This window comes from Pezoporus occidentalis, unplaced genomic scaffold (assembly GCF_034315485.1).
Source record: "Pezoporus occidentalis ecotype Australia unplaced genomic scaffold, CSIRO_AGI_Poc_V1 ctg95, whole genome shotgun sequence".
In the NCBI taxonomy this organism is placed as follows: Eukaryota; Metazoa; Chordata; class Aves; order Psittaciformes; family Psittacidae; genus Pezoporus; species Pezoporus occidentalis.
In genome coordinates, this window is record NW_026916315.1 from 4,248,463 (window position 1) to 4,276,119 (window position 27,657).

General features: G+C 36.0%; 1 protein-coding gene across 3 annotated transcripts in view; it reads right to left on the minus strand.

Moving 5' to 3' along the window:
* The window catches only part of BRINP3 (BMP/retinoic acid inducible neural specific 3), a 205,158-nt gene that overhangs the window by 42,100 nt on the left and 135,401 nt on the right, over positions 1-27,657 (minus strand). For all 3 annotated transcript variants that reach the window (XM_062606324.1, XM_062606322.1, XM_062606323.1), the window contains 3 exons: positions 22,985-23,090; positions 20,007-20,243; positions 971-1,193 (listed from right to left, as the gene is read on the minus strand). In XM_062606324.1, coding sequence (XP_062462308.1) covers positions 971-1,193; positions 20,007-20,243; positions 22,985-23,090 — 566 coding nt within the window. The remainder of the gene's footprint in view (positions 1-970; positions 1,194-20,006; positions 20,244-22,984; positions 23,091-27,657) is intronic.

The window sequence follows — 27,657 nt, forward strand, 5'->3', positions numbered from 1 at the left end:
AAATGTATTTTTCTTTTCAAGTAGCAGATCACAAAACAAAGCATGATATGTAGAAAAAAGAGGGCGCAAGAGCCATAACAGCTGTCTCCTCCTTAAAGGAAAGTGGAAGGTTTCAGTAAGTGCCACCAAAAGGCAAAGAAGTATTGAAGAAGCCTTAGCTTGCAAAAGGAGAGCTGAAAGCAGGGGAGAGTAAAGTACCCTTTGCAGTTCCAAATATAGATAAAATATAGATAAACTGATAAATTAACAGAAGTACGTGCTAAATGCAGGATTCACTGACTAGGCCCACAATGCTTATGGTCAGAAGAATAACTTCTTAAAAGCTCATTCATTAAAATTTATTCTAGTGTCTTTCCACTAATTTCAATAGCGCAATTTTCAACCAGCAATCAACTATAATCACTTTATGTTAATATAGATTGGGCTAGCTAGTTTTCAGAATCTTTCTGTTTCTAGGAAGGACTAAACCACCTCTATTTTCTTTCCTTATGTGTCCTTTTAGATTGCATTTATATCTGACAAATGAAACAAGAAATCAATAGTATGTAGTATATACTGTATATGAACTCTAAAGTTCTCAAAATAGCTGTGCTTGTTTCAGAATACGTATTCAGTATTCAGTATGCAATTATTTGGCACTGTTACAATTGGCCACCTTTCATTGAAAACATGGTTCTGTAATACAGAGGCAGACCAAATGGGATGAATCTGTATGCCGGAGTTATTTTAAAGTTGTCTCACATAACACAGTCATATACAAATCAGGTTTTATTTTGAACTTTCACACCATATTTAAGAAAACATGAATGAAGCAATATTGAAAGCTGGAAAGGTTCAACTCCTACAAATATAAAGATTGCATACTGTGAATGTTTCGTATGCTGCACACATTCCCATATCTATATCCTTAAGGAGAATTTAGTATCAAAATAGCAGTTTGAGTTTCTAAGGTTTTCATAAGTGTTCTTACCTCTGCCTTGGCACGCGGATGAGTGGCTGTTTATGGCATCTCTTACTAAGGCCAAAGAGCTTGTGAACAGTTTTCTGTGCCTTGAGGAAGAGTTGCTTCATGCTGTTTTCTAGTTGTTCATAGCGACGTTGAAAGTTAGAATCCATTGTCCACAAATGCATTACAGTAGATGTGTTCAGGAAATAATTCATGGGCAGCCTTTTCATAAATAATTTGAATTCATCTAAAAACAAAAAAAAGTCTTTAGTTACGTAGCTATGGTTAACTTCTAATTTATTTTTTCTTGAACTATTTTTTCTAATTTTGAAGTTTTACAATTTTAAAATTTAATATTATAACTCTTTTAAAGTAAAGATAGATAACTACATTTTTAGTGGTGACATTAGAATAAAACCAGCAAAAGACAATATTTAGATAATTTTTTAATTGATGGTAAAACAAATGCAAGCACTGTCAAAATGTCTTTACCCAAGTAATATGAAGATTAAGTAAGAATCAGTTTCATACCTTCAAATCTAGAATCTGAAAATAAACAGGCATTTAAAAATCAATGTATACTGACTTATTTGGAGGAGATAAGAAGCCATCTTAAAAGGAGTACATTCTAATACTTAGGAAAAGCAAGTAAATGTGATTTTACAGGACAGCTCCCTTTAAGGCATGTTATTTCACCTGAGACAGCCATTAAGAATCAGGCTTTCAAAAGTATTTAGAATTAAAATGGAGTCTTTCAAAGCATTTTAAGGTACTTTGACACTTTAAAAATGTCTTCCATGACTTCTTTTTGACTCATGTCCTTACCTCTAAAGTGATAAAAAGGAGTTCCTAAATCACAAGATCACTGTTATGGTGAACATAATATGCTTTGTGATTTGTTCTTGTAGCTCAGTCCACATAAGTTGCATAAACTGAATCCTATAAGCAGAATATTCTTAATCATTCAGTCTATTTGCATAAGTAGGATAATTTACAAGTTTATTTGTAAGTTTTGAACCTAAACGAAATTCCATTTAAAAGGGTTCTGATTACTGGGGGGAAATGAGAAAATGAGTAGCACACTTGAATGCATATATTTATCCCTATTCTTTCATGTATTCATATATCAGTACATTTTCCTGTCTGTCCTCCTGCCCTCTGCTATCCTCCTACCCTTCCCAAGTTTTTTCTTCAGCTTGCTCCTGCAGTCACTCATTCCACAGTTTGGCTTTCACCCTGACAGATGCTCCTTTTGGGTGGTTTACACTTCAGCAGACTATGTGAATGAAGTGATCCAACTGACTGAAGTAGCCTTGCCCTTAAAACTAGAGTTAATCATAGTATTTAACATTGCTATAATTTGGGTTTGCTCATAGGAGAGGGTTGATTGGGGAAAATGTTTTATGGGTAGAGAAGAAAGATCTTTTCTAAATAAGCTAGAATGACCCTCATCCATATCCTGAAAGACAAGAAGCCATGAAATTGAACAGCCTATTTTGGCATAGTATTTCCTGTGATGGATGAATATTCATCAGAAGATAAAAGGCATTGAAATGTCTTTTGGAAGTAAAAAAAATGAAGAGCAAGGGTCAAAGATGATTATTTTTATATTTAATAAAGTGGTTTTAAAACAGCATCTATGATCTTCTTGGAAATGTGTTATTTAATTTCTCCTCATGCCTTTTTGGGAAAAGGAAGTTGTCCACTGCGCTATTCTCTCCTTGAGGACTGCACTGCTGCCCTCTGCTGTCCTTGGTATAAATTAAGGAATTGGGGAAAGGAACTGTTTATTTTATCAAGTGTTCAGACCACCTTATATTTTACTTTTTCCCTTCCCTAATTTTTTCTTAGAAGTAGGGTTTTATCCTCTGTCCAAAAAAAAATAAGTATCTGTTTCTGGGTTTGTAGCTTAATAATTGGAAATAATAGGAGTATTTAATAAATTGATTAATAAGTATCTCCATGAGTCTCATTACAGTCTGGGGAAAACTGGTCCTTGTTTTCCCTTTCCCAAGTGACAATTATGTCTTTGTCTTCTCACACTACACTTATGACTTATCGCTTTCTTCAAGTCTTGCACAGATGCTAGGAGAAAGGGTTATGTCTGGCTGGTCTAAAGGGGACGCAGACCCGTTGGCTTGATAAAGTCTTCCAAGCCTAAAGAGTGCATTTACAAATTTAACAAACTGGCAAACTGGTAGTAAGGAAAAAAAAAAAAAAGGAAATAAGGTTAACTGAACTGTTATAAAGTATGTCATTTGAAAAAGCAGAGATCTGCAGTTTGTATAAATCAGCCAAGATCTAGTGACTGCAGAGGAGTATACTTATACACCTGGGGAGCATCAGATCCATAAGCCACGTTCCTGACTACCTGTTTTAATTGCTCACTTCTCATTTCCCTTCTGTTCTTCTGTGACACTGGTATATCTGCTTAAACTCAGTTTCATGAAACCAAAAATAAACTTAAATCTCTGAGGAGATAATATACTCAGAAGATGCCTTTTTAGTTTTCATATTGCTGTAATAACTTTTTAAGAAACATTGTCAACTTGCCGTCCTTTGCACAATGACGATAAGCTCTACAGCTAACAACTAATCAGATGCAGTGTTTAGAAGTGATAAGGAGGGTTTATACTCTTTAATAAGCAATGCAAAAGCATTTTGAATAGGAAAATTCTTCTTTTTCTCTCTGTAATAAACATCATCTTTGACTATCCCTGTGCCTTGTATGATCATGCTAATAAGAACCATAATACAGGTAAAACAGAGACAGAGATAAAATGAACATGGTTACATAATGGCTTCTGCAAAATAGAAGCAAAGATAATGTGCTCGTATCTTAAACAGACACATTTCATGATCTGTGAAACTACAACATGAACTCCTAACACTGAGAGATGATTAAACTATTACACACTCATCAACACACAACCAGGCATTCCTGAGGATTAACAGCCAGTATTACAGTGCTGGGGGCTATAGAAGCTGCTGCTTTTAAAACATGATACTTGATACCACATATGATATGCTTTCAGCACTTCCTCATTTATTTTCGCAACGATAGTGCATGAAATACCTTTTTTGTTTTTTTCATATTTTTAGATAACTTCAAATACTGGGGAAAAAATGTAAAACATTATATGCAGTGATTGATCAAAAAAGTTTAACTTTAGTTTTATGGCTGGTCATGTCTGGTTTTCACTTCCCATGTTCTGCAAGGTAAATCTTCCTTGTATTAATGGTGTCTAGAAATCGAAATATCATTTTCAATGGCAAAGAATAAATGAAAAATATCACAATTGGAGCAAAGATTATTACTGAAATCAGATTAATATCAGACATATTTATGCTGTAATACCTAGAGCTACTTAGCTTGTAACTTGGATTTTCAGTGTTATTCCTTATCAAAGCAGGGCTTAATGGTGGGTACAATGATTAACATTCTGCATATAGAGCTAGCAAAGACCAGAAAAATTCAGTAAGCCTCATCAAAGGAAGTGACAATGCTTGCTACAAGAAAAAGAGGCACCTGCTCTCTGTTGAAAAAGAACAGGACCCCTGCCACAAATATTTTTCATATCCTTGATATTTTGAATTACAAGGTCTGTACAAGACTATTACACCTACAGGACCATGGCACATTTTTGGTTTTGTTACAGCTGAGGTTGAGTGGGTTTTTTGGAATATTTCAGGCCATCAAAATATCTTGTATTAGCTTGTTTACTAAAATCCCTTTCAGCGGATCTCTGGAAGCATCCCAGAAGTCAACAGTTTTATCCAGCTTGGCAATGCAGAACACCAGGCTAATAACAATACCACGGGCTAACATCCGACTGTGCAACATAATGCTGGTGACATTAACATGCCACTTATTATCACTGCACTTCTTTTTCTATTTTCTTTAAACAGATCAAGTCTATGTCTGAGCTTTCAGGCTGTTGTACCCAAAGTTTTCTTTTAAACTAAATAGCAGCTGTTTCCTCAGTGTAACAGAGATTATTTCAATTCTATTGGTGTTATAATCAGAGAAATTTTCTCACAGCCCAAGATGCACTCTGTATAAAGACAGAGAACAACCTCAGCTTCTGTAGTCAGGATAACATGAGCAGGAGGATAAAACAGTAGTTCCTTTAAGCCGTATCTTGTGCAGTGTTTTTTACCCTTTCTTACATATGCTATCACAGACATGTCACCAGTGCCACTGATAGGCTCAGCTTTGGGCAGTCTTTTTTGGAGCTGGCTGGCACTGGCTCTGCCCAACAGGAGCAGTGCCTGCTGTCTTCTCAAAAGAGGCCACCCCTGCAACATTCCCCCTTAGGCCCCAATTACCACGCAAACCCAGTATATCTTCGGAAACATCATCCAAGAGGGCTCAATCCATGATTTTCCAGGGACCAAGATGAAGCTGATCAATCAGTCGTTCCCTGGATCATGCTTTCAGACTTTTTTCATGAATGGCATAATATTTGCCTTTCTCCGTTCATCAGGGATCTTCCTCAGTCTCCATGATCTTTCAAAACTAGCAGAGAGGCCTTACAGGCATATCATCCAGCCCTCTCAAAACCCACAGATACAGTCTGTTGAATACGATGGAGTATCACAGATCAAATCCTCTCAGTTAACCCTTTATTCCATCATTACTCACTGCTGTTAGTTCCTCTGCCCCCTGAATCCCCTTACTAAGCTCAAGGACCTGGGGTATTTGCTGGTGAAGACAAAGGGAGCACTGAGTACTTCTGCCTTATCTGTTTATGCTGAAACAAATAAATCACTAAATCACTCAACCTATTCAGCAGCAGGCCTACATTTCCTTGTTCAATCTTTTACCACTAAGGCATCTGTAGGAGCTTTTATTGTAGCTTTTGGCATTCCTTGCAGGCACTGGTTCTAGATTTTCCTAGCACCATTTCTAAATATCTGGGCAACGTTTGCAAAATTTTCCTTGATAGCCTGTCTCTGTTGTAGCCTGTTTGCAATCCAAAGTGAAACACCAACAATGAATATTTCTTTTAAAAAAGGAAGAGAGAGTAGTTTGGCTTTAATGCTGTTTTATACATGTGTTATTAATTCCACATTGTTGGAGAACACCTTCTCATGGCAAGGAGACTACTAACTAATGACACATGCTTGCTCTATCACAGTGATCCATTAGGGAAACTGTTGTGAGCTGGAAAACAGGGTCAGTCATCCAGGAGATGTGCTTCTTGATACTTCAGATAGGCTTTCTAGGGTTCCACATCCTTTGATGACAAAGTAGGTTTCAGTACAAGAAAGGAGAAGAAGACAGTGTTACTCTTCTTTGATTCCTGTATGCTACTTTTCCGTTGGATCTCTGTCATGAATTTCCTCTTTTATCAAAGCTGGTTCTCCAGTATATCTATGCATTTTCCTGAGCATCAGGAAAAACAGTTCTTATGCCTGGAGGATGCTGTCACTAAAATCTGGCCAGGTTTCCAGAGCTACTTTGTCTTCAGTGCTGCCTCAGAGGCAATACTAGAATTAGGTGAAGACTTCTTTTGTGAAGCCTTAGTCTTCAGTCTGCTGCTTTTCTCACCCACTCCTTTACAGATCCTGAACACCATTATTTTGTGTCTTCTACAGCCAAGGCTGCCATTGATTATCCCATCCCTAAACAGCATTTCCTTGTTAGGGAATAACCAGTCCTGTTCTGTTGCCACTCTTTTGGTCCATCCAGTATCTATATCAAGATGTTATTCTTCACACCCTCCAAAACCCCCTTGACTGATTATGTCCCACAGGGTTGGCTTTTCAGCAGATGTTGGGGAGGTTAAAGTTCTCCATAAGAAGCATAGAAGAATATGTCTACAATCCAGACATACCCTTGACTTGCTTAAGGAAATCATCTATTTCCTCACATTGAGTGGGTTGCTTGTAACACACTCCCACCTCAGTGTCACCCTTGCTGATCTCTCCTTTGAACCTGACCCATGAGAGCCAATTTATTCTAATAGCAAGCCAAAACAAACAGACAGTGTTGCATAACAAAAATGAGCCAGAGTCAGAGACAACAAGAAATATTTAGATCAAAAGCTTTCACTGAAAAACACTAAAGAAATATCTCTAGCAACTCTAGCAATCTATTTACATACAGAAAAGATGACACACAGCAACAAAGCAAGCCATCCAACCCTGCTGTGCCAATTTGCTTAACCTTTGTGCCCATTTCAGTGCTGACCTTATCTGCTGATGCTGTAAATAAGCCTATTATTTAATATAAATACTGCTTTATTTTTTTATAGGTTAGAAACTGGAAAGAAGACTACGACTTAATTTCACACAAAAGCTAAGAAAAGCTTCATTTCACAACAAAGAAGGCTCTGAAGTAGAACTGTGCAGAGAATAGAAAATCCATTTTGTGAAAGGATTTTTAGCATTCCAAAATTAGAATACAAGCTAAATCTTTTTATATTCTCTAAAATTCTCCAGATGCTTCTATTTTCTTTGAAATCCTCTAAAAGGAACACTGCAAGGTTTTCTTGCTTTACTTTGTATTGACTCAAGCAAAATGCTTCACCTTGACAAAACATAAATTTTACATTTTTATGTCAACATTTAATTTCTTATTTTAATGAAAGTTATAAAGTCAGAAATGACAAAATGTATAAATATTTAAAAATGAAGGTCTAAGTGCTTTATTGTATTCTGACAAAAAAAAACATCATTTTGCAATTTTTGAAAGAGTATTCCTGGATTGTCTTTCCTTTTTCAAAACATCTACTTCAATATTTTGTAATAATCTGTAGATAAATCTTTACCTCTGCTACACTTCAACTGTATTTTCTGTTTAGACTGCAAGCTCTTCAGAGAAAAGCTTGTCTCTTACTATATCTTTATATGGCAGTTAGCAGAATAGACCCCAGATTTAATTGTTGCCATGTATTGCAAATAATGGTAATAATAATGCATTTGCTTATGGCTCCAAGCAACTGCATCGTCCTTGGAGTCCTCTGTCATAGCTGCAATTAGTGTGAGGAGCAAGAGTTCTGGTAGGAAAGATCTCATAATCCCCAACAGTTTATCACACTTTTTACATAAATGTACTGTGTGTTAGAAACCTTTTACTCTAACAATGCGACCATGGTATTATAATTCCTTTCCCATAACAATGCTTTTAATTGTACTCAGGGCAATAAATATGACAGCAAGTCAAATACTAGTGTCAGCTGTAAACTGAAACCTGAAATCACAAAGCTGGTAGTCTAAAAGAATAAAAACCAGAAAGACCTACATTTTAAATGGTTGGGTAGGGTTGCTGTTCAATAAAGCACTGCCTCAATATTTTGTAGATATTATTAAAGAGATTTATAAAAGATACATGTTTTTTTTTTAAATATTCCACCATGATTCAAAAGCCTAGAGAAAAGAAAGTACTAAAATGAACATATATTTGTTTTTATGTTGCAATGAATTTTAGTTGTTCATGATGCATTACTTAAGTTGTCAAAGAAGTAGCAGCTGTGTTCCAAGAAATATGTTTGAAAATAATCCAATTCAAGTAAACATAAGACTGCAGCTTGAAACAACCTTATTTCTTTACAGAAAAGATAGTAAAGCTGAATTTTCCACTTCCCTTTTCCCCTACCTAGTCTAAATCTTTCAGCTCTCCCTATAATTAAAACATTTGCTTCTCTAAATCAACTTATCTGTTTTAAATTTTCTGAAGGACAGAGAAGGAAGGAAATGTATGTGCAATGGAAGGTATGGACTGCTTATGAAGGTAGAGAGAAGCTGAACACAATACTGGACAAGCTTTTTGAACTGGTACAATCTAGCTGCTTTGTAAGCCTCAGGGGTAGAAAATTTTTATGGTTCTTGCAGTGGGGTAGGTTTGTGGGGGTTTTCTGGGCAGTTTCTTTTTTTTTTTGGGTAAGGAATGCTGCAGAGATAGCTCCTCTAAACCTTAGGCTTTGCAAGGACTTGAACAAGAAGTATCAGCTCAGGTGAGGGAATTGGTAAGGAAAACAGATCCTCTGATATTTTTTACTATATAGGTTCTGAGGAAACTTAAGTAAATGTTACAGTACAACTTATTTCACAATATGTTATATATAGGCACGTATATATTTGTTTTATACATGTATGTATATATGTGTATATATATATATATATATATATATTGTAATGGTAACCTGTGATAGGAACAGGAAATCACTGATACTCCCTTCACAAGCCTTGAGACCCTCTCAGTGGCCAGATAAAGAGGAAAAAATTGACTAGTTAAAATTAGTAATAAAGATAGAATGTCACCCTGCAAATCAGGAATTAATTCTTAAGTTTTACTAGGCAGGAGATAATAACCTTTCCTAGGCTCTGTTGTGAGCTGAACAGACTCACATTTCCTGTAATCAAGAAGCGACTAGTTTCTTATTCTCAATCTAAATATGACCTTGACAGCAAGTTCACTTTTCAGAAACCAAAAAGTAAGACACTAATAGCTGTTTCTGTAAATCCAAACATTTGAAGGACATTCCTTTCATCCTGTCAGTTTCTCTTTCAGGTGTGATTTTGGTTCATTATTCTTTTAAAAATGTTCACATCTCTGCCCTTCAAAATGGATGATCCTTGGAATTCACTGTAAGCTTTCAACAACAAAAGTTTCTCAGAAATTTATCTACAGTTATCTTGGCTTTTTTTGTAAATATTTTGATCATTTCAACATGCTTTACAAGTATTTCTGCAGCATAGATATTCCAATTTCTATCTAGTGCTAGCTGTTATTATCTTTCTATAGCACCATAAATGCACATAATACTTATGTGTAGATTTAGACACAACCTCAAGTTACCTTATTTGTTCTTGGTCTTGCTGGCAACACCTGCAGTTTGAAAAGTGGGATAATAAACATGTAAGGTTTCAAAGAAGGATAGTTCAGGGAAGAGACTGAGTGAAACTGAAAAGTGTTCTTGGAAAACACAATGAAGTAAATAACCAGGGTTAAGCTATTACAAGAAAAAGATTTAAGAAGCTGTGAATCAGAACAGACAATACTGCCCTAGAAGAAAAGAGAGGCCACAGGGTGATATCCCTCTTAATAAAGTCCAAAGCTGCCAAGGAAGATTGGAATTCCACCAAGAATGAGATGTTTTTGTCACTAGTTTTGAAGGGAATTACATTATGTCCCATACATGGTGGACATAAGTAGAATTATATTAGATCAAGCCTTCTGCTCCTTCTCTTATTACAATGTCATCCCAATGTTTAAAGTGTCTGAGAATGTAATGCCATGTAAAACTTGATTTTCCAGGTGCTGCTTTAGCAGGAGTCATATCATGTTTTTAGTTTGAGAAGGTGGGCAATTATATTGATGGGACATAATTGGCTGTACCTTCATTTTTGGAGTAGGACATTAACAATTTAGACACTGACTCTGAAGAAATTATGCACATCCCACCTGTTCATGTTATTGTAACAGTGACACCTCCACAGGGGTGGGAGAGATAGGAGGTAAGGTAGGGAGCATTGGTCACAGAAGAAATGACAGCTTGGTGTATCAGTTCTTGCTATTGATTAAACTTCATGACTACACAGGGAAGTTAATTACTGGGAGGCAAATTAACACTCTTGCAAGATAATAGAGAAAACAATAATTATATTAAGGACTCAGGGGGCTAGGTTTTCTTGGCCTTGAGCCTGAAGCTGTAAGCAACCTTTTAAAGAAAACCACCACTGTACTTCTCAGGGGCAAATAGTTTGAACCATATTGATTGAAGTCTTTATTCTCAGTGATTAAAAAGCACCTTCAACTGCCAGTGAGTCTTTTCAGACATTTCAAAAGGAGTCTTTCAATTAAGATTTCAAATTAGACTCATTTTGCATGGCAATCGGTCTGCTCTGGTCAACAGAGGGACAGACTATGCTACCTGGATGACCTGTGCATTACGGTTTGTGTGTACTGTGTACAATGAGCTTGGCAAGGGCCTTTTTACGGATATGTTCTCTCATCCTTCTGAATCACTGAAAACAGTTTGTTAGAGAGCAAGGTTAATTTTTTAAACTGAAGAAATGCTCCTGTATTCAGTTTTAGTTCCAAATTCTGTGTTTAAGATTATGCTACATGCATTTTAATGGAAACATAGTAACTGGAAAAGCAGTAATATGTCACTGGACTGTGGTAAGAGAGAACTAGTGGAAACTCTATTCACTGCAAATGACAGTGTGGGACTCTACTTTGTGTGTCTTAAGTGAAAATCAAACCTAGTCATCTTGCAATGCTATTTAAGATTTGGAATCTCAACATAGAGTCTGAAAGTCAGTCTGGGAGCTTTTCTTTCATGATAATTACAAGAATATTCTTCCAATCAGGATATACATATAGCAACACTAAGTTTAAACTGATGTTTACAAGTCAAACCTGCAGATATATTCTGCCTTTTTACTTCCTTTTGGTAATTTGGAACAAGTGTAAATGAGGCATTTGGTACATTAATTATATCTTAAGGTGTCTAGCTTACAATGCAGGAGTTTTTTTGTTTGGTTGGTTGGGTTTTTTTTTTGTTTTTCTTTTCTCCTGTACTAGGAGGAATATAGGAAACCCTACAATCACAAAGATAATTTTTACTTAGTCATTGAAAGGAATTTGAAAAAATTTACAATGACGTCACTGTAGCTAACATAAGAGTAACTGAGGGCACTGATTAGATCTTAGGGTTCGCATCACTGCTGGTAAAAAGGGAGAAGGCTGGAACCCAGGTTGATGTCTACAGAATATAGTCAATCTGTAGGCTTGGCAGCTGGGAAGAATTACCTTTTTACTTGTCATCTAGATGACTTTGATTTGAAGATTGTGAAAGCAATAAAAAGGAATCCCATGGTGCCCACTTTTGTTAAAGCAGTTTTCAGAAAAAATTCTCACCAGAAAAATAGCAAAAATCTGTGACTTTTTGGAGTAGAAAACAACATTATATTACATTTTTCTGACTAGATAGAGGGATTGTGAAGGTTAAACATCATAGACTAAATGCAGACTTGTAGTTTTGCTGGAGTCATCCATCAGAAATAAGCTGACACACTATAATCACTATAATATTTTAAAATGCTTGTCTGCTGGAGAGGAGGAGAAAGAATGAACCACATGAGGGATACTGGTTGCATTCCTTAGTGCAACCTCCTTGCACTGCTAGGAGATATTAATGTAATTCATAATTAAGATGATTCCAGAACTGCTGTTGACAACAGGGTATGACATGATGAAAAAGCTTGTACTTATATGATGCAAACTTCTTTCCCTCAGGTTTCCTGTGTCTTTATGCTGTGATTCATATTTGGTCTTGAAGATCTGGATTCGTCACTGGCTCTCATCATAGTGCATTCTGTCAACCAGACATCCAAGATTTCTATCTTTGTACTATTTAAATTTATTTACATTATTTATTTAATTTTATTTTAACTTTTAATTTAACCTATTTAAATCTAAGTTAAATATTTAGCTATACTTTTTTTTTTTTTTACCTGTCTGGTTTTGTGTCTGTTTTATTTAAACATAAATTTCTTTCAGTAAATTAAATAAATCTGATTACTCTGGCTATGTTTGCTATATTTAGTTACTCAAACTTACTGAAAGAAAAAAAATCAACAGATGTATTACTATATGCTCAGCACTTAAAAGTCTTTACCTGCAGGAATTATGACAGTAATATCCTCTTTCTTTAGAAATTGTGCTGGTTTTGGCTGAGATAGAGTTAATCTTCATAGCAGTTAATATGAATCTCTGTTTTGGATTTGTGCTAAAAGCAGTGTTGACAACATAGTGATAGTTTTGTTACTGTTAAGCAGTGCTTACACAGGGTGAAGGCCTTTTCTGCTTGCTACACTACCCCACCAGCAAGTAGGGTGAGGGTAAACAAGATGTTGGGAGGGGACACAGCTGGGAGAACTGATCCCAACTGACCCAAGGAATAAGCCATACCTTATGATGTCATGTTCAGCATATAAAGTTAGGGGAAGAGAAAGGAAAGGGGGAACACATTTGAAGTTATGGTGCTTGTCTTCCCAAGTAACCATTACATGTGATGGAGCCCTGTTTCCCAGGAGACAGCTGAACAGCTGCAGATGGGAAATGGTGAATGAATTCTTTGGTTTGCTTTCCTTGTGTGTGCAGCTTTTGCTTTACCTATTAAAATATTTTTATGTCAGCCCATGAGTATTCTCACTTTTACTCTTCCAGTTCTGTCCCCTATCCCATTGTGGGGCATTGAGAGAATGGCTGTGCAGTGCTAGTTGCTGACTATGGTTAAACCACAAAAGAAATACTAAGAGATTTATGTAGATTTTGAGATCAAATATGATCACTTGCTATGGTTTTATGTATTGACTGACTGCATTACGGTCACATCCAGTCTCTGATTTTGGAAGAAACTTAGAATTCCTCCTTTACAGCTTCTTCCCAGCCCTAATAATCATAAAGACACTGCTGCCCATCTGCAGCAAATTTATAAGGCTAGCAGAGGGTGTAAAGAATTTCTCCCTGAACATCTGCACTTCCATATCAGTGCCAGCTGTAATTTCCAGTCTTAATTTTACTGTATTTTACCACAGTTTACTGCCTGGCTAGTGGAAACCCAGGCTGTAAACCTGGAAACTTCACTGTGAGAATAGGGATCTTCATCCTTCACAAGAAGCAGTAGACAGTTTTGAAGCCTAGAGGCAGCATACAGTGCTGTTTTATAGAGACATGTGATGTGGCCACAAATGGTTGGCCAATCTTTTCAGAAGTTATGACTTGGACAACTCAGATGTCTATACAGCAAGACAACCCCCAGTTTCAAAACACAAAGTGTGAATTGAAACATATTCTGTATGTAAATGTTTCCACATTCATGACACTATTAAATGCAAAATTCTCTAAATCTCACCGAAGAGGTGATCTCTCCTCTTGCTTTTTGTAGATTTTATATTAATCATATAAGATAGAAATGTTACCCCCCCCCCAAAAAAAAATAAAAAAAATAAGAATGGGATGCCTGAACTTCTTCATTCTCAGTTTTACAGATATTTAATTCAGTAATAAGCTTATCATCTATCTCCCTTGTTAGAACCTGCTTTCTTCAAGCCTTTAAAACCAATTTTTTGTATGCAAGGGATTTTGGGAACATTATTAATTCAATCATTTTAAAGGAATGGAAAAATTGAATTGAAGAATTAATTGAACTGTGGAAGCAGGACTCTAAAGTCCAAAACAAATCTATGCTGATGTAAACAAGAAAACTTTAGTAACTTTCTATGTAATGCTACATATTAACTGAGGATTCAGATGTAATTTTCAGATGAAACTTTCAAAACTGTAGATTTTTTCAGATTATTTTAAATCAGCACTTCTCTCCTGGGTTCAGCAGTAGCAGTAATTTTTCTTGTTCTTAGTAGCTGGTGCAGTGCTGCGTTTTTGACTTTCAGCCTGGGAACAATGCTAATAACACCGATGTTTTTAGTTGCTGCTCAGTAATGTTTAGTCTGACCAAGGACTTTCTGAGTCTCGTGCTCTGCCAGGGAGAAGAGGAAGCCAGAGGGAAACTGGGAGGAAGCAGAGATAGAATACCTGACCCAAACTAGCCAAAGGGGTATTCCATACCACAGCACGTCATGCCCAGTATATAAACTGGGGGTGAGTTACTTGGGATTAAACCACAACAACTTCTAAAGGGTAACCAATGCCAATAGCAAGACATCCTGAAGTTATTAGGGAATTATGAAATGCATTAAACATGAAATCCGGTGAATCCAAGGATTAAAGAAGAGTAGCTTGCAACAGCAATTCGCTTCACCTACTACTTGGCAATCCAAGCAATGATAGAGGATGGATGCACAATGAAAAATGGTTTCAGCAAATATTGTGAAAGTTAATATCAATTTACTTTGGCTGTACTTATGCCACTTAGCTTTTCTGTGATACTGAAATTTACCTTTTGAAATATCTCTATAAAGCAGACACAAAAGTGTTTGAAAAAAAGATCAAACTTCACATTTTGAGAAGTTTGTCTTTTAAAGCTATAGAATGATACATTTTAAAATATTTACAGGATGACTTTTGAAGTTTAATTATTATGCTTGTGAAGATACATGTTTGGTAGCAGTCTTCTGTTTTTGGTAGGTGCAGTTCTTCAAGGTCTTAGATGGCTCTAGCTCTGATCTATTTAATCTGATGATGAACATTTAAGCACACAATTCAAATCTAAGAAGCTAATGGACTATAAATAATTAAAATAAACACATATTTCTGTGCTTCACTGAACCATGTTTAAAGCTAACTGTGACATTAAAATTCCTGCCCAATTTTGTGGTAGGTATGCTATTTCCTTCCACGGTATTTTGTATTTAAAATACTTTTTTAAAAGAATAAGTTTTCAATTTCAAGGTTACTTTGAAAATATACTTCATAATATACCTCAATGCTCAGTCACTATCACAGTGAAAAAGTATTTCCTGATGTTCAGAGGGAATCAACCACGTTTCGTTTTGTGCCCACTGCCTCTGATCCTGTCACTGGCCCCACTGAAGAAAAGCCTAGCTCCATCATCTTCACAACCTCAATTCAGGTATTTATCTAGTTTGGTAAGATCCCACTGAGATTTTTCTTCTCTCCGCTGAACCGTCCCCCTTCTCTCAGCCTTTCCTCAAAAGAGAGATGCTCCAGACCCTTCATCTTTGAGAACTCTCTCCAATACGTCCATGTGTCTCTTGTACAGAGGAGTCCAGACCTGAAGAGATGAGACAGATACTCTCACTCAGACTTCTGTCAGTACTCCTCCTAATGCAGCCCAGGATATGATCAGCCTTCTTTGCTTCAAAGACATGTTGCTGGCTCACATTCAACCTGGTTTCCACCACGACCAGGTACTTTTCTGCCAAGCTGCTTTCCAGCTGGGTGACCCACAGCATATCCTGGTGCATCATGCAGCAGTCCCCAGATGAAGGACAAGGAATTCTCCTTGCTGAACTTCATGAGTTCCTGGTGTGATACATGTTATAATTTCACCCAACATTACATTCATCTAACATGATTACTTGTTGCACTTGGAAATGTATGCATAGAGTGGTCATACTAAACCATACTAAACCTTTTTGTAGTTGTAGTTGTTGTGTTCAGGATCTTTAACTTTTAACTAGGTACACTCATTTTTCTTTCACATCTCATGGTTTGAAAGGTAAACAATAATGTAAACTGGCTAACTTGAAAGAGAGGATGAGGTTGTAGAGAAAAAAGTCATATTGTTTTTGTGTTTTATTTTATGTGTGCAAAGTCAGTTGGTGAGTTCCAAAGACACACAAACTGAATTTAGCTCCCCACTGATTTCAAATAGGATTTAGGCATTAGAGAACTGTTTTTTCAATTTTTTTTTCCCTTTAAATTCAAAGATCTATTTCTCAGTTGTTTTTTCTTATACAGACAGACTGAGATAACACTGACAGTGGGATTGAGTGCAGCCTTCCAGTATCTGAAGGGGGCCTATAAGGATGCTTGAGAGGGACTCTTCATTAGGAATGGTAGTGATAGAAAAAGGGGTAACGGGATGAAACTTAAACAGGGGAAATTTAGACTGGATATAAAGAGGAAGTTCTTTACTGTAAGGGGGATGAGGCACTGGAATGGGCTGCCCAGGGAAGTTCTGAATGCTGCATGCCTGGTGGTGTTCAAGGACAAGTTGTCACCCAGCCTTGGGTGACATGGTTTAGTGTGAGATGTCCCTGCCCATGGCAAGGGGGCTGGAACTAGATGATCTTAAGGTCCTTTCCAACCCTAACTATTCTATGCTTCTAAACAAGCCATCTTAAAGTGAATATTTACTTCTTCCCCTTTAGGTTAAATTCTGTCCACAGATAATGTGCATGACCTCAAGTGAACCCAGTTTTACAGGTCTGTGTTAAGGGGTAAAATTTGCTACTGGATTCAGAACACTATTTTGTTATATGTAAGGTAAGGAAGGGTTTGGAGGGCAGAAAAGTGAGAAAGTTAATACATTTGTATCTAACCTTACTTGAATCTGGAGTTCATGTTTCAAAGAATGGAATTAACTAATTAATTAATTAATTTGTTCATTCATTCATTCCACTGCAGTTAGTAGTAGATTATATGGATCATTATATATGGTCTGGATTATTCTGTTCCTTGTCTGCTCAGAGTCTAAAATACTATATAATCGGACCTTCTTCAACACTACTTTTTTCTAGCTTATTTATTTTTGTTATAAATTATATATACAAAATGTAAATTATATATAAACAACCTACTCTTTTCTCAAAAGCTGACTTCACCTGACATAAAGACTGCATCAGCTCTGGGGCCTGCAGCATAAGAGGGACATGGACCTGCTTGAACAAGTCCAGAGGAGGCCACAAATATGCTCTGAGGGCTGGAGCACCTCTCCTATGATGACAGGTTGAGCAAGTTTGTGTTGTTCAGCCTCAGCCTGAAGAAGAGGAAGCTGAGAGAAACCTTATAACAGTCCTCCAATACCTAAAGGGGGCTGACAAGAAAGCTGGAGAGGAACTTCTTACAAGGGCATGTTGTGACAGGACAAGGGGGAATGACCTTAAGGTGACAGAGGGGAGACTTAAATTAGACATCAGGAAAATATTCATGCCTGTGAGGGTGGTGAGACCCTGGCACAGGTTGCCCAGAGAAGCTGTGGCTGCCCCATCCCTGAAAATGTTCAAGTACAGGTTGGATGGGGCTTTGAGCATCCTGGTCTAGTGGAAGGTGTCCCTGCCCATGACAGGGGGCTGGAACTATATACCTTTAAGGTCCCTTCCAATCCAAACCATTATACGATGTTATTTGTCCCACATCAAAGTATAAAATATGTATTTAAAACATTAGTTGACTTCAATAAAGGACTTTTTTTTCTCAGAACACATACTATCATGAATCAGATCATGCTGATATTTTTTAATAATTTTTTTCATAGCTTAAATGTTGCACAAGCTCTAAATTTTTCAGAATATGTCTCAGTAATCAACTCTGGCTAGAAATGTTTACAGACCATCTGTGGCAGTACTGAAAGAGCTGTTCAGATGGTAATATATGATTTATGTAGCGAGGTTGAATGGGCAATGACTAAGCTATCTATCTAAAGTTCACATGCCAACTTTCTTTCAGGAAAGTACAGACCCATATACATACAAGGTTACTTGTCTCATCGTTCCTTGAACATGTTTATGCAAAACAGTTTATAGGTTAAAAGCAGAGATTTTCTACTCTATCTATGAGATGTGGAACTCATGCTTTGTATATTTATTAGATTAAAAACCATTTAATAATTCAAGGTCTAAAGAGTGTTTGTGGCGTATGTCTCGATGTTAATAATCTATATTTCACGTTTTAGTAATCATGCCTACTACCTGATTGACAGATGCATGTGAAGTTGCCATTGTAGTGATTCATACAGCATAGATTGAGCCTTTTTTAAAAGCACAGAGTTTAACTGTTATCCATTTTTCCTGACATTCATGTCTCAGTCCTGAACATAGGACTATACATGTAGGTGACAACTATTTAAGTACACACGTAATTTGATGTTCTGGTATAGGTTGCTGTAAGAATCCTCCATAGATTCAGTTATGTGTGCTCTTTCAGCTTAACTAAAATTCCTTATAAGAAGATGGCATCAAATGATATTCTTCAGGCACTGAAGAGCATCACATCCCATTCAAAGACAAAATAAGGTGAACAAATCCATGCCATTCTGTTGTGTCAATATGCTTGTCCTAGTTTGTAAAATAGTAAATGATAATATGACTCCATGAATCTTAAAGGTGTTAAAATAGCCATTGGGAAAAATGCACACAAAATATACACAAAACCAAACCATGAATTCATGTTTTTGTAATCAAAGAAACTGTGATCCTCCAAGAAGATCTAGGTTCACACTAGAGTGAGACCAGGGCTGGGAAAAGGGCTTAATATCTTCCAAACAGACCAACTAGGTTTTACAAAAAGTTACAACAACTATGATTTTACCTGATACAAGGTCTTTTTAAATTCTCAACCCTAAACTGAGAAATCGGTCTTTAACAATAAACCAACAAATAAAAAAATGAATGTGTACAAAGTACTGTTCACAGTTAAGTATTGTACTGATATTTCTTCTCTCACACACTCTTCCATGACCACTGAATAGTCTTCTTCCCTCTCTCTTCTACTTTTTCTCCAACACAACTCATTAAAAACTGTGATTTATATTTTTTGCTGCTTCTTCCTTACCTCATTCTTTTCTTTCTTTTCTTGGTGATTTTTCCCAAATCTGCTGTGATCACTTAAATTTTCCAGCCATCTGGCTAGACAGATGTCACTGATATCACTGAGTGAGTGAATTGTGAAAACAGTTGTTCAGAAGCTGATTTTACCTGAGGTTCCTACTCTCTATGGGGCTGGAAATTCTGATGATCAGGACAGGTGAAATTATGTATAAAATAAACATTGATGCTTTAAAGAAAACTAATGTGGCACAAATATGTAGAGACAACATGGATAGGTCCATTTTAAATAGAAATCACAAGTAGTCACCAACTACAACAGGATGAACTATTAACTACTTGGCAAATCAAGGGTCAGCTATGATCTTCATTCCAACTTCATGGTGTTGCTGGAGGAGCAGCATAAAAGGGAATTACAGGAGAAACTTTGACCCAACACCAAAAAATGGATGTGGAATTAAGCAGCTGTTCCAGCTGCATTACAGAACCAAAAAAAACGCAGGATACCCAGGTGTATAACCTGACTTCGTTCCTAATTTCTCCTGCTTTCTGCCTCTAACACACTTCTTGCTCCAACAGGGACCAAGTCCTCAGCCCTGGAGTCCACAAAGTATAACGGATTAATAATACTCAAGCATAGCTGCCTAAATCCTTGTGTAGCTATACAGACTGCTCATCATCACAATCACCACTTACTATCAGAAAGAGATACTAAGACTCAGATCCAGGATGCATTTAAGAATATATGTATTCAGATTTACAAACCATTCTGGAAGTTTCAGATGGAGTCATTTGTATAAATGCCTTTTGTATGATACAGCAAAACAGACAAAGATTGTATAAAGCTTCTCACCAGATTCCTCAAATTCACTGTTGTACACATTCCAAGTCTCACTTATGCGGAGCAGATTTTCTTCCATGGCTTGAATGTCCATGTAGGGACAGTTGCATTCTGGGAATTTTGGACCACAATGACACCAGCAGTCATTGTCCTTGCAGATGAACTCCCCTTCTGAATTACAAGCAATGTAGCTTAAAGCTGCCTGGACAAAATGCTCTTGCAGATACTCAGGCAAGATGACCTGAAGACCTGAAGGAATTAGAGTATTATGTTATTAAATGCAAAGGAATGATCAAGCCAAGCAGCTTCCTCAACCTACATAACAAACAAACAAGCAATTATGAAAATGAAAACTGTATGGATTTTTTTAAGGAAAATTTACATTTCTGTCTAGCATTTGCCAGATTGAAGTGTTATATATAACATCATATATGCTATATATATGAGTATATATATGCTGGTTTTATATATAGCATATATATGAACTCATATATATATGAACTCATATATACAATATATATGTTATATATTTCCTTTTTCAAGAATTAGTTTCAGATATATTTCTCATTTCCCTCTCAGTATGGAATACCCATTCAGCTAACCAGTAACCTGTGTTACTGAAATAGAGCATTTGCTGGTATAATTTCTTTCTAGGGAGATTATCAAAAACAGAAAGAAAGGATGAATCAATTTCTCCTTGCAAAGAATTGCTCAATGAACAGCCTCAGTAGAAAGACCTTTACAGTAAGGAAGCATGCAGCTGAATTATAATCTTGGTACTAGCAGCTAATTCAAATTTTGAGAGTACTGATGAAGGGAAAACAGCCCTGAAAGACAGAGTAAAGAGTATAATCAGAAAAAGCGGTGTGAAGTAAACATTTCCATTCTGTATTGGACTTGTTTCCATGTTGCCCTTGACACAACAAGATACAGCTTGTCTAGATAACACTAGTTAAGAACGGGATTAGAGGAAATTTTAGAAAAACAAAATTCAGTTTATAGCATTGGTATTTAAGTGGTAAGGGACAGTCAATTGGAAGTGATAGGTACAGCTACAAAACCTTGAGGAAGAAAATGCATTCTTAAATTTACTAAAGGTTTAGCATGGAGAAAGAGTGCAAGGTCTAGTTGCCATGATATCTCAAAATACTCCCGCTATGTCACAAAACCCTTTTCAAAGTGTTTTCACACTTTACCCTGCCATACCATGCAGAGGCCTTGAAAAAGCATGTCACACTGATATATCAGAACCACAGAGCAGGTGAACAAACAATCAGAATATTTCTGACCAGAAATTGAGACTTTCTTATCTGAAAATTCTGACCATTTTTACATGATCCGGTGATGAGAATGGGTATCTTATAAAGAAGTACTTTAGGTATCAGTCACTCTAGTTACAATAGTAATCGACTAATAAAAAAAAAATGGTACATTATAAACTCTTATTTATTTTTTGTTGTTATTTTCTGTGGAAAAAATAAACTTTCAGTGGAGCTTATTTTGGGGTTAAGTAATTTCTCATCTTAGGTTCTGGTTATTTGTGAGGTAGATTCCTTCTACATTTGCACTTGGACAATTTCATAGAGATTTATAACTTATTTTTTGATACATAAAAATGATAGCTGTAAAAATAATTTCATAACCCTTCCAAGTAAAAAGTCATATCACATTTGCTAAAACCAGGTCTCTCTGCGCTTTCTTCTACCTCATGTCAAAATCTGTAAAACTCCATTGTTACCTGAGTAAACTTTTCAATGTACTTTTATACTTGTGAAAAGCCTTGAAATTGTGAAAGGAAAAGAAAGCTCAGATAAGCACACTTGAGTCTTGCTCAATTCTTCCATGAAAATAGTTTATATAATTCTGATACTATATTTCTCATAATGAGAATCCAATGTGATGCAGCAAAACATTGTCTAAGGGATGCAAAGATTATTTTCCAAATTTTAACTGGCAAAAATCATGCATATGCAGGAGACCATACTAAATTGCAAATTATTTCTTTTCCTGACAACCATTCTTAACAGTCAGCAAAGCTACACACTAAATATCCAACTGATTTATGAATCTTTATGAAAAATGTTTAAAACTGGAAATAATTATATAGCTACCTGTAACTGTGAATTAATAATTGCATTCTTCTCTTGTACATACACAGAGGTAGACACAAGTACATAAATTAAAGATAATTTAATCTGTTTTCATAGTAATAAGTTGTTCATGCTACATTTGTGTAACTGAAAAAAGCAATTATTAATGCCTTAGATGATGAATTTTCAAAATGTTTACGTACCTAATATGCAGGTTGGGAAATGCATCTATGGGAATTAACAAAAAAATAGTTAGAAATTGTGTCTCTTTTCTTCCTTTTCACTTTCCATTTCCTTTTCCTTTTTTTCCTTTTCCTTCTTCTCTTTGTCTTTTTTTTTTCTCTTTTCTCTCTATTTTGTTTTGTTGTTGTGGGGTATTTTAATGTATAATTACTAGTATTTTTCCAATGAGTGAGATGCCTAACTTTCCACATTTTCCTAAAAGTCCCAAGAGGAGCCTTTGGACTGTTCATTATTTAGAGTCTTTGAAAAATCTGTATATTACTCCTCCAATGACTCCATTTATTTCAGTGGCACAACTGCATGAGGTATAAGCTACTACTCAGCATGTGCAAAGAAGGCTGAGCATGCTAAATGTCACTCCCTGCTTGGTGGAATCTATGGGAATTCAGACTTTTTGAAAGGTGAGAGAGTAGTTGCTAAATAGGATGGTAAAATGTTAACAGCATTATTAAAATTACTTTCTGATATGTAGAGAAATTGTTTCCATTTCAAAGGCAACATGAGTTACTGACATTTCCTTCATATTGTCTAGAATGTACTTATTGCACACACACACACAAAGAAAATGACCTTTTATGAGGTGAAAGAAAGAAAAACAAATACTGTGATAAATGTCATCCTGTTTCAAAACAAATTAATGAAATTGCACCTACATACCTTGCAACTGAATCTTATTTTCAGGACTCTGAACCAGAACAGAGCTGACAGAATCTAGGTTGTCATAGTTACTGCAGCCAAGAGGACCAGTCCGCGTTTCTGTTACCTAATGGCAAGGGAATGGAAGAGCATTTACTGTATTAGACAAAACAGACTGAGGAGTTCAGAAGCTCGTTTCATAAAGTTTCCCTTTAATTCAGCTGGTGGCACATTTCAGACTTAATTAAGGTGACATAGCTCAATTTAATTATGAAAAGTATGACTGCAAATGTTTTACCAGTACCACAGACTTTGGGGAGTGCTATTTCTATTGCAGAGAACACTTACAAAGATGTTAGCTGACTAACAGTTTAAAGACAATTTATTTCTTTATAGCTATGGGAATTAGAATGAGTTTAATAAACGTGGTTCATAAAAATGAGGACTGTGATTTTCACTGATGAAACCTGTGCACACAGCAAATCCTTGTTGAAATCTTGGAAAAAACTTTGACTTTTCCTAGGAAGTAGTAAAATCACTGTATTTATTATAGTGGTAGTGGTAGGATATTTTTCATCAGGGAAAGACCTAAGATAAGTTTAACCATAAAACTCTATGGACATCCTGCCTATTGTAATCACTGAATTCATGACCACAAAATCAAAATAAAACTACATTTATCTTTACACAAGTAGACAAGTAGAGCTCTAGCTTAACAGCTGAGGATTGTGCTTGGCAACGAGCAGTTATTTAAATGAGTAAATTTAAATAGGGCAGGTGGGCACTTCCACAGCAGATCACGCAGCACCTCAGCTTTTTTTTTCTTTGCCCATATAGGGAGTCAAGAAAAAAAAAACAAGTTATTAGGATACATTGGGTATACCATGATCTCAGATTTTTTAAACTGAATTGTAGAATCTGTAGAAAATTCATGATTTTGTAGTTCCTTCTTCTTTATACCACGACCAGGCAGAAAGAAGAAAGTGAAAGTGAAACAAAAGTAATTCAGTCAGAGCCATAGCAGAAAATGCTGGCAGTCGCATATCATCCCAGCCTTTTTTATTGCCAAAATACAACCAGTTCCTCTATCATCCCACTCCCAGACTGCTCCCAGCCACTATCCTGGAACTTCTTAGCTCTCTCCATTTTACCATCTCAGAGGCTGTGGCCAGATTTACCCTTCTCTGGTGATTTGCCTTAATTTTGAATGCAACCACTTCTATTTTTCTGCTACTTCAGGTATCGTATTCAGGTCTGGATCTTCTGGAGAATAAACCTAAATTGTGGGGTAAAGGAGCTCATTTCCAAACTATACATTACCACTGAGCAGATGACTGACATGCAAATAGACAACTAACATTAATTCTTATGAACAGAAGGAAGCTTGATATTTTAACAATCTGCTTTGAATAGAATATGAAGGTTTGCTAAAATAACCCATGAATGTTGATGTTTCTTAGGATTGCCTGGCTCTCTTACAGTCTGTGCTACCAGCAACATGTGTGGATGGCTTTGCAAAGTAAACGCAAACTTTTAGGCTATTCCAAGCTTTTGGCATGTGTCCATCACTTTGAACTACTGTTCCTGAGAGCAGAGGAGACCTTTTGCAATGCCAGCAGCCATTGGAAAGGACACACAGAACTGTCTTCAGCCAAACCTGTTAGCAGAGTGCCAGCTGTACAAAGAAATGAGATGGAGTCAGGATATGTCCTCCCTGCACATATTTGGCAGTCTTTAATATTTATGGCAGGCCCAATTTGCTGTGTTTTTTGCTTAATCATCCTGAATCAGCACAAAGACTCTTGCAGAGGTATCGTGTTTGGCTTGGAAAGGCTGGAATAACAATTTTGATTTATGTGTGATCTTTCAGTCCCCTCCCTCTCTCAGCAAGTGGTCTAAAATCCCATTCTAAAATTTCAATTTTGTGTAATATTCTCAATGCATTTACAGAATCATAATCTGTTTATAACAAAGACAGCCACCTATATTAAACAAGATCAATAACTAGAAGACAATAAAAGGTGACTGTTATCATGAGTTTTATATTAGTTCTGAAAGGTTATGCTCAGCATTTATGTATGTAAATTTTTATTTAAAGATCTATTTATTTTTAGTGGTATCTGGGTTTCTATATTTTTATTATCCTTTTCAACCATTTATCTATAAGTTTATATGAAATGTAAAACCTATAAAGCCAATTTTACAATTCCTATCCATTCTTATTACACTTATGTCTCCTAAAATCACAAAATAAGGAAAGTTAGTAAGTAGCTTTATAATTATTGTCTCATGCATCTTCATTCTTCATTTGCATTATTCAAGCCATAGGTAGGACTGCCTCTGTTTTGATTATGGGAGTGATAGTACTTGCTGTATTCAGGTCTGCCAAGAGGCAGAATGGGGAAATCGTCATCATTTAATGGCTTTTTTGACTTTTAGACTGGTTAAGTAAATCCACTGATTTGAAAGAGAACTAAATATATGAAAAAAATGAGCATGGCTAGACTTTGAGATTACTTACAGACATTAATGACTGTTATAGGTAAGAAATGAAATATTTTTCTAATTATAGTAATAATAAATAATGGTCTATAAATAGAGCAATAAAAAAAGGGCCTTTTCCAAACACTATATTTTCACTCAAATGTTTGTGTTACTCATTTTTTTATATTTCCGAGTACCCTTGCCTTCCTCTGTGATCTCCTTTGCTCTGGTACTTTTAACTTCTGCATTGAAAATAACTGAAAGAAGAAAGTAAAAATCTATAGTCCCAACATGCAACAAAGAAAGATCAAGTTTTGTTGTCAGGTTTTTTTAAATAGTCCAAAATCCAACTCCAATCAGAAGTCAAAGGGACGTACTTACATATGCTGTACAAATCCTACTCAAAAAAAAAGATTGTAAATCAGAAGAAAAATTTGAGTAGTTGATCAATAAAACCCTCAAAATTCTGTCAAATTTTCTGATCAAATGCAAGGATTTCATTTTGGGATAATTCATTTTGATTACAAAAGAGTTGGGGGTGGGAGGAGAGGTCCAAATGTATTAATTCTGGTTTGATCCACGTGTAACTGAAATAACTGATGATTTTAAAATTTTTGTTTCAGGAACAATAAAAATGAAATTGGAAGGGCAATGGCACTTCTTTAATTACCTTCCAGTGAAATGTGACTATTTTCAGTCCCAAGACCAGCTGAAGAGTGTTTTGTCTGAAAGTGTACAATCAAAGATAAATCAAAAAAAAAAAAAAGGGAAAGGTAAAATGTAAATACAGAGTATGCTGAGATGCTAGTATAGTCCAGAACTGATTGTATATGAATAAAAAGAATCATAACTGCATACTGGTTTGTGAGTCCTAGACATCAAGTTCTTAAGAAACACTAACTCACAATGCAAAATACCACAGAACAAAGTCATTTAATAACCAAAACACCCTAAAAACCGGTAACAAAATATATGTGAAGTCATCTGACGTGAACCAAGCAGGCTATTCTCTAGTGCCTTGTTTTCAACGATTATCACAGAAAAGGTTTCCCTGGGCAGCAGGTTTTTCTGTTTCCAGAAATAAACTATAACATTTGGCATTAATGAGACAAATGCCTACAGTTTTCAGTCAGTTAAGTCTCATAACCATGGTGATAACGACCCGATTATAAGTGCATTGAGAACATACCTCCAAGCACTTAAGCAGGGCTGAATTCTTGTGATATCAGTGGGTAGCATTTCCCTGGGAAACAGTATGCTTTTTTTTGTCCATGATAATTAAGGCCATAGAAGGCTTTCCTAATAAAAGGGAAGTATATTTCTGCAGAGACTTTGTTCCTAGTGCATTCTTTTAAATACACATAGCTAATATTCCTAACTACATGCCCATGCGGAGTTGGTCTGCTGTCTTGCATAAAGGACTACCCTCTTCAACAAGACTCTTTAAAAATGCATTTCACTTCCATGGAAGATAACTAAGCCAACATAAAGGAGAATGATACAGTGCTAGTCACTTCAAAATAAGCACTGCATTCATATTCACATAAACTTCTTTAATATTTTAAACATTAAAATAATGATTTAAAGCAAACATCATATATGCATGACTACTCATGGAAGAAGGTGTCTTCTGAACAATTGGCGCAAACAGAAGAAAATGCAAAAGTATGGAGTGAGGAGAAACCTGAAGTCTTTAAGATTCTCATGAACTCCCTTATCAACTTCACCTTCAGGACTTGCCTTCCAGCCCACATTCCCACACATTGTCCTCCCTGCACATTTTGCAGTCAGTGCCCATTTCACCTAAAAAAAAAGTTGACCAAATGAATAGGGACTAAGTGTTCTTTCTATTTTGAAGGGGATTTCCTGTCAACTTTTTTTTTTCCTAGGCTCAACAGTTTTTCACAAAAGCACCCTTTTTCAGCACTTTCCTTTACCAAACAATAGTTGCCGCTCTACTATTTGTGTCATTGAGCATATTAAAAGTCTCCCACTAATAGTATGCAATTGAAATAAATCAAATCTTGTGAATGTTCCAAGCCGTGACATATCATGTTCCTGGGTAGATGAACTTTTCTGAAGGAGGCACAGACAAAACCAACAGCACCAACGTCAGGAGTTGGATTAATGTTTTTAATTTTTAATTTTTTTTATTGCCACCATTCTAGAAAATATCTCATAAGCATCTAACATTTTCAATATGTTTTTTA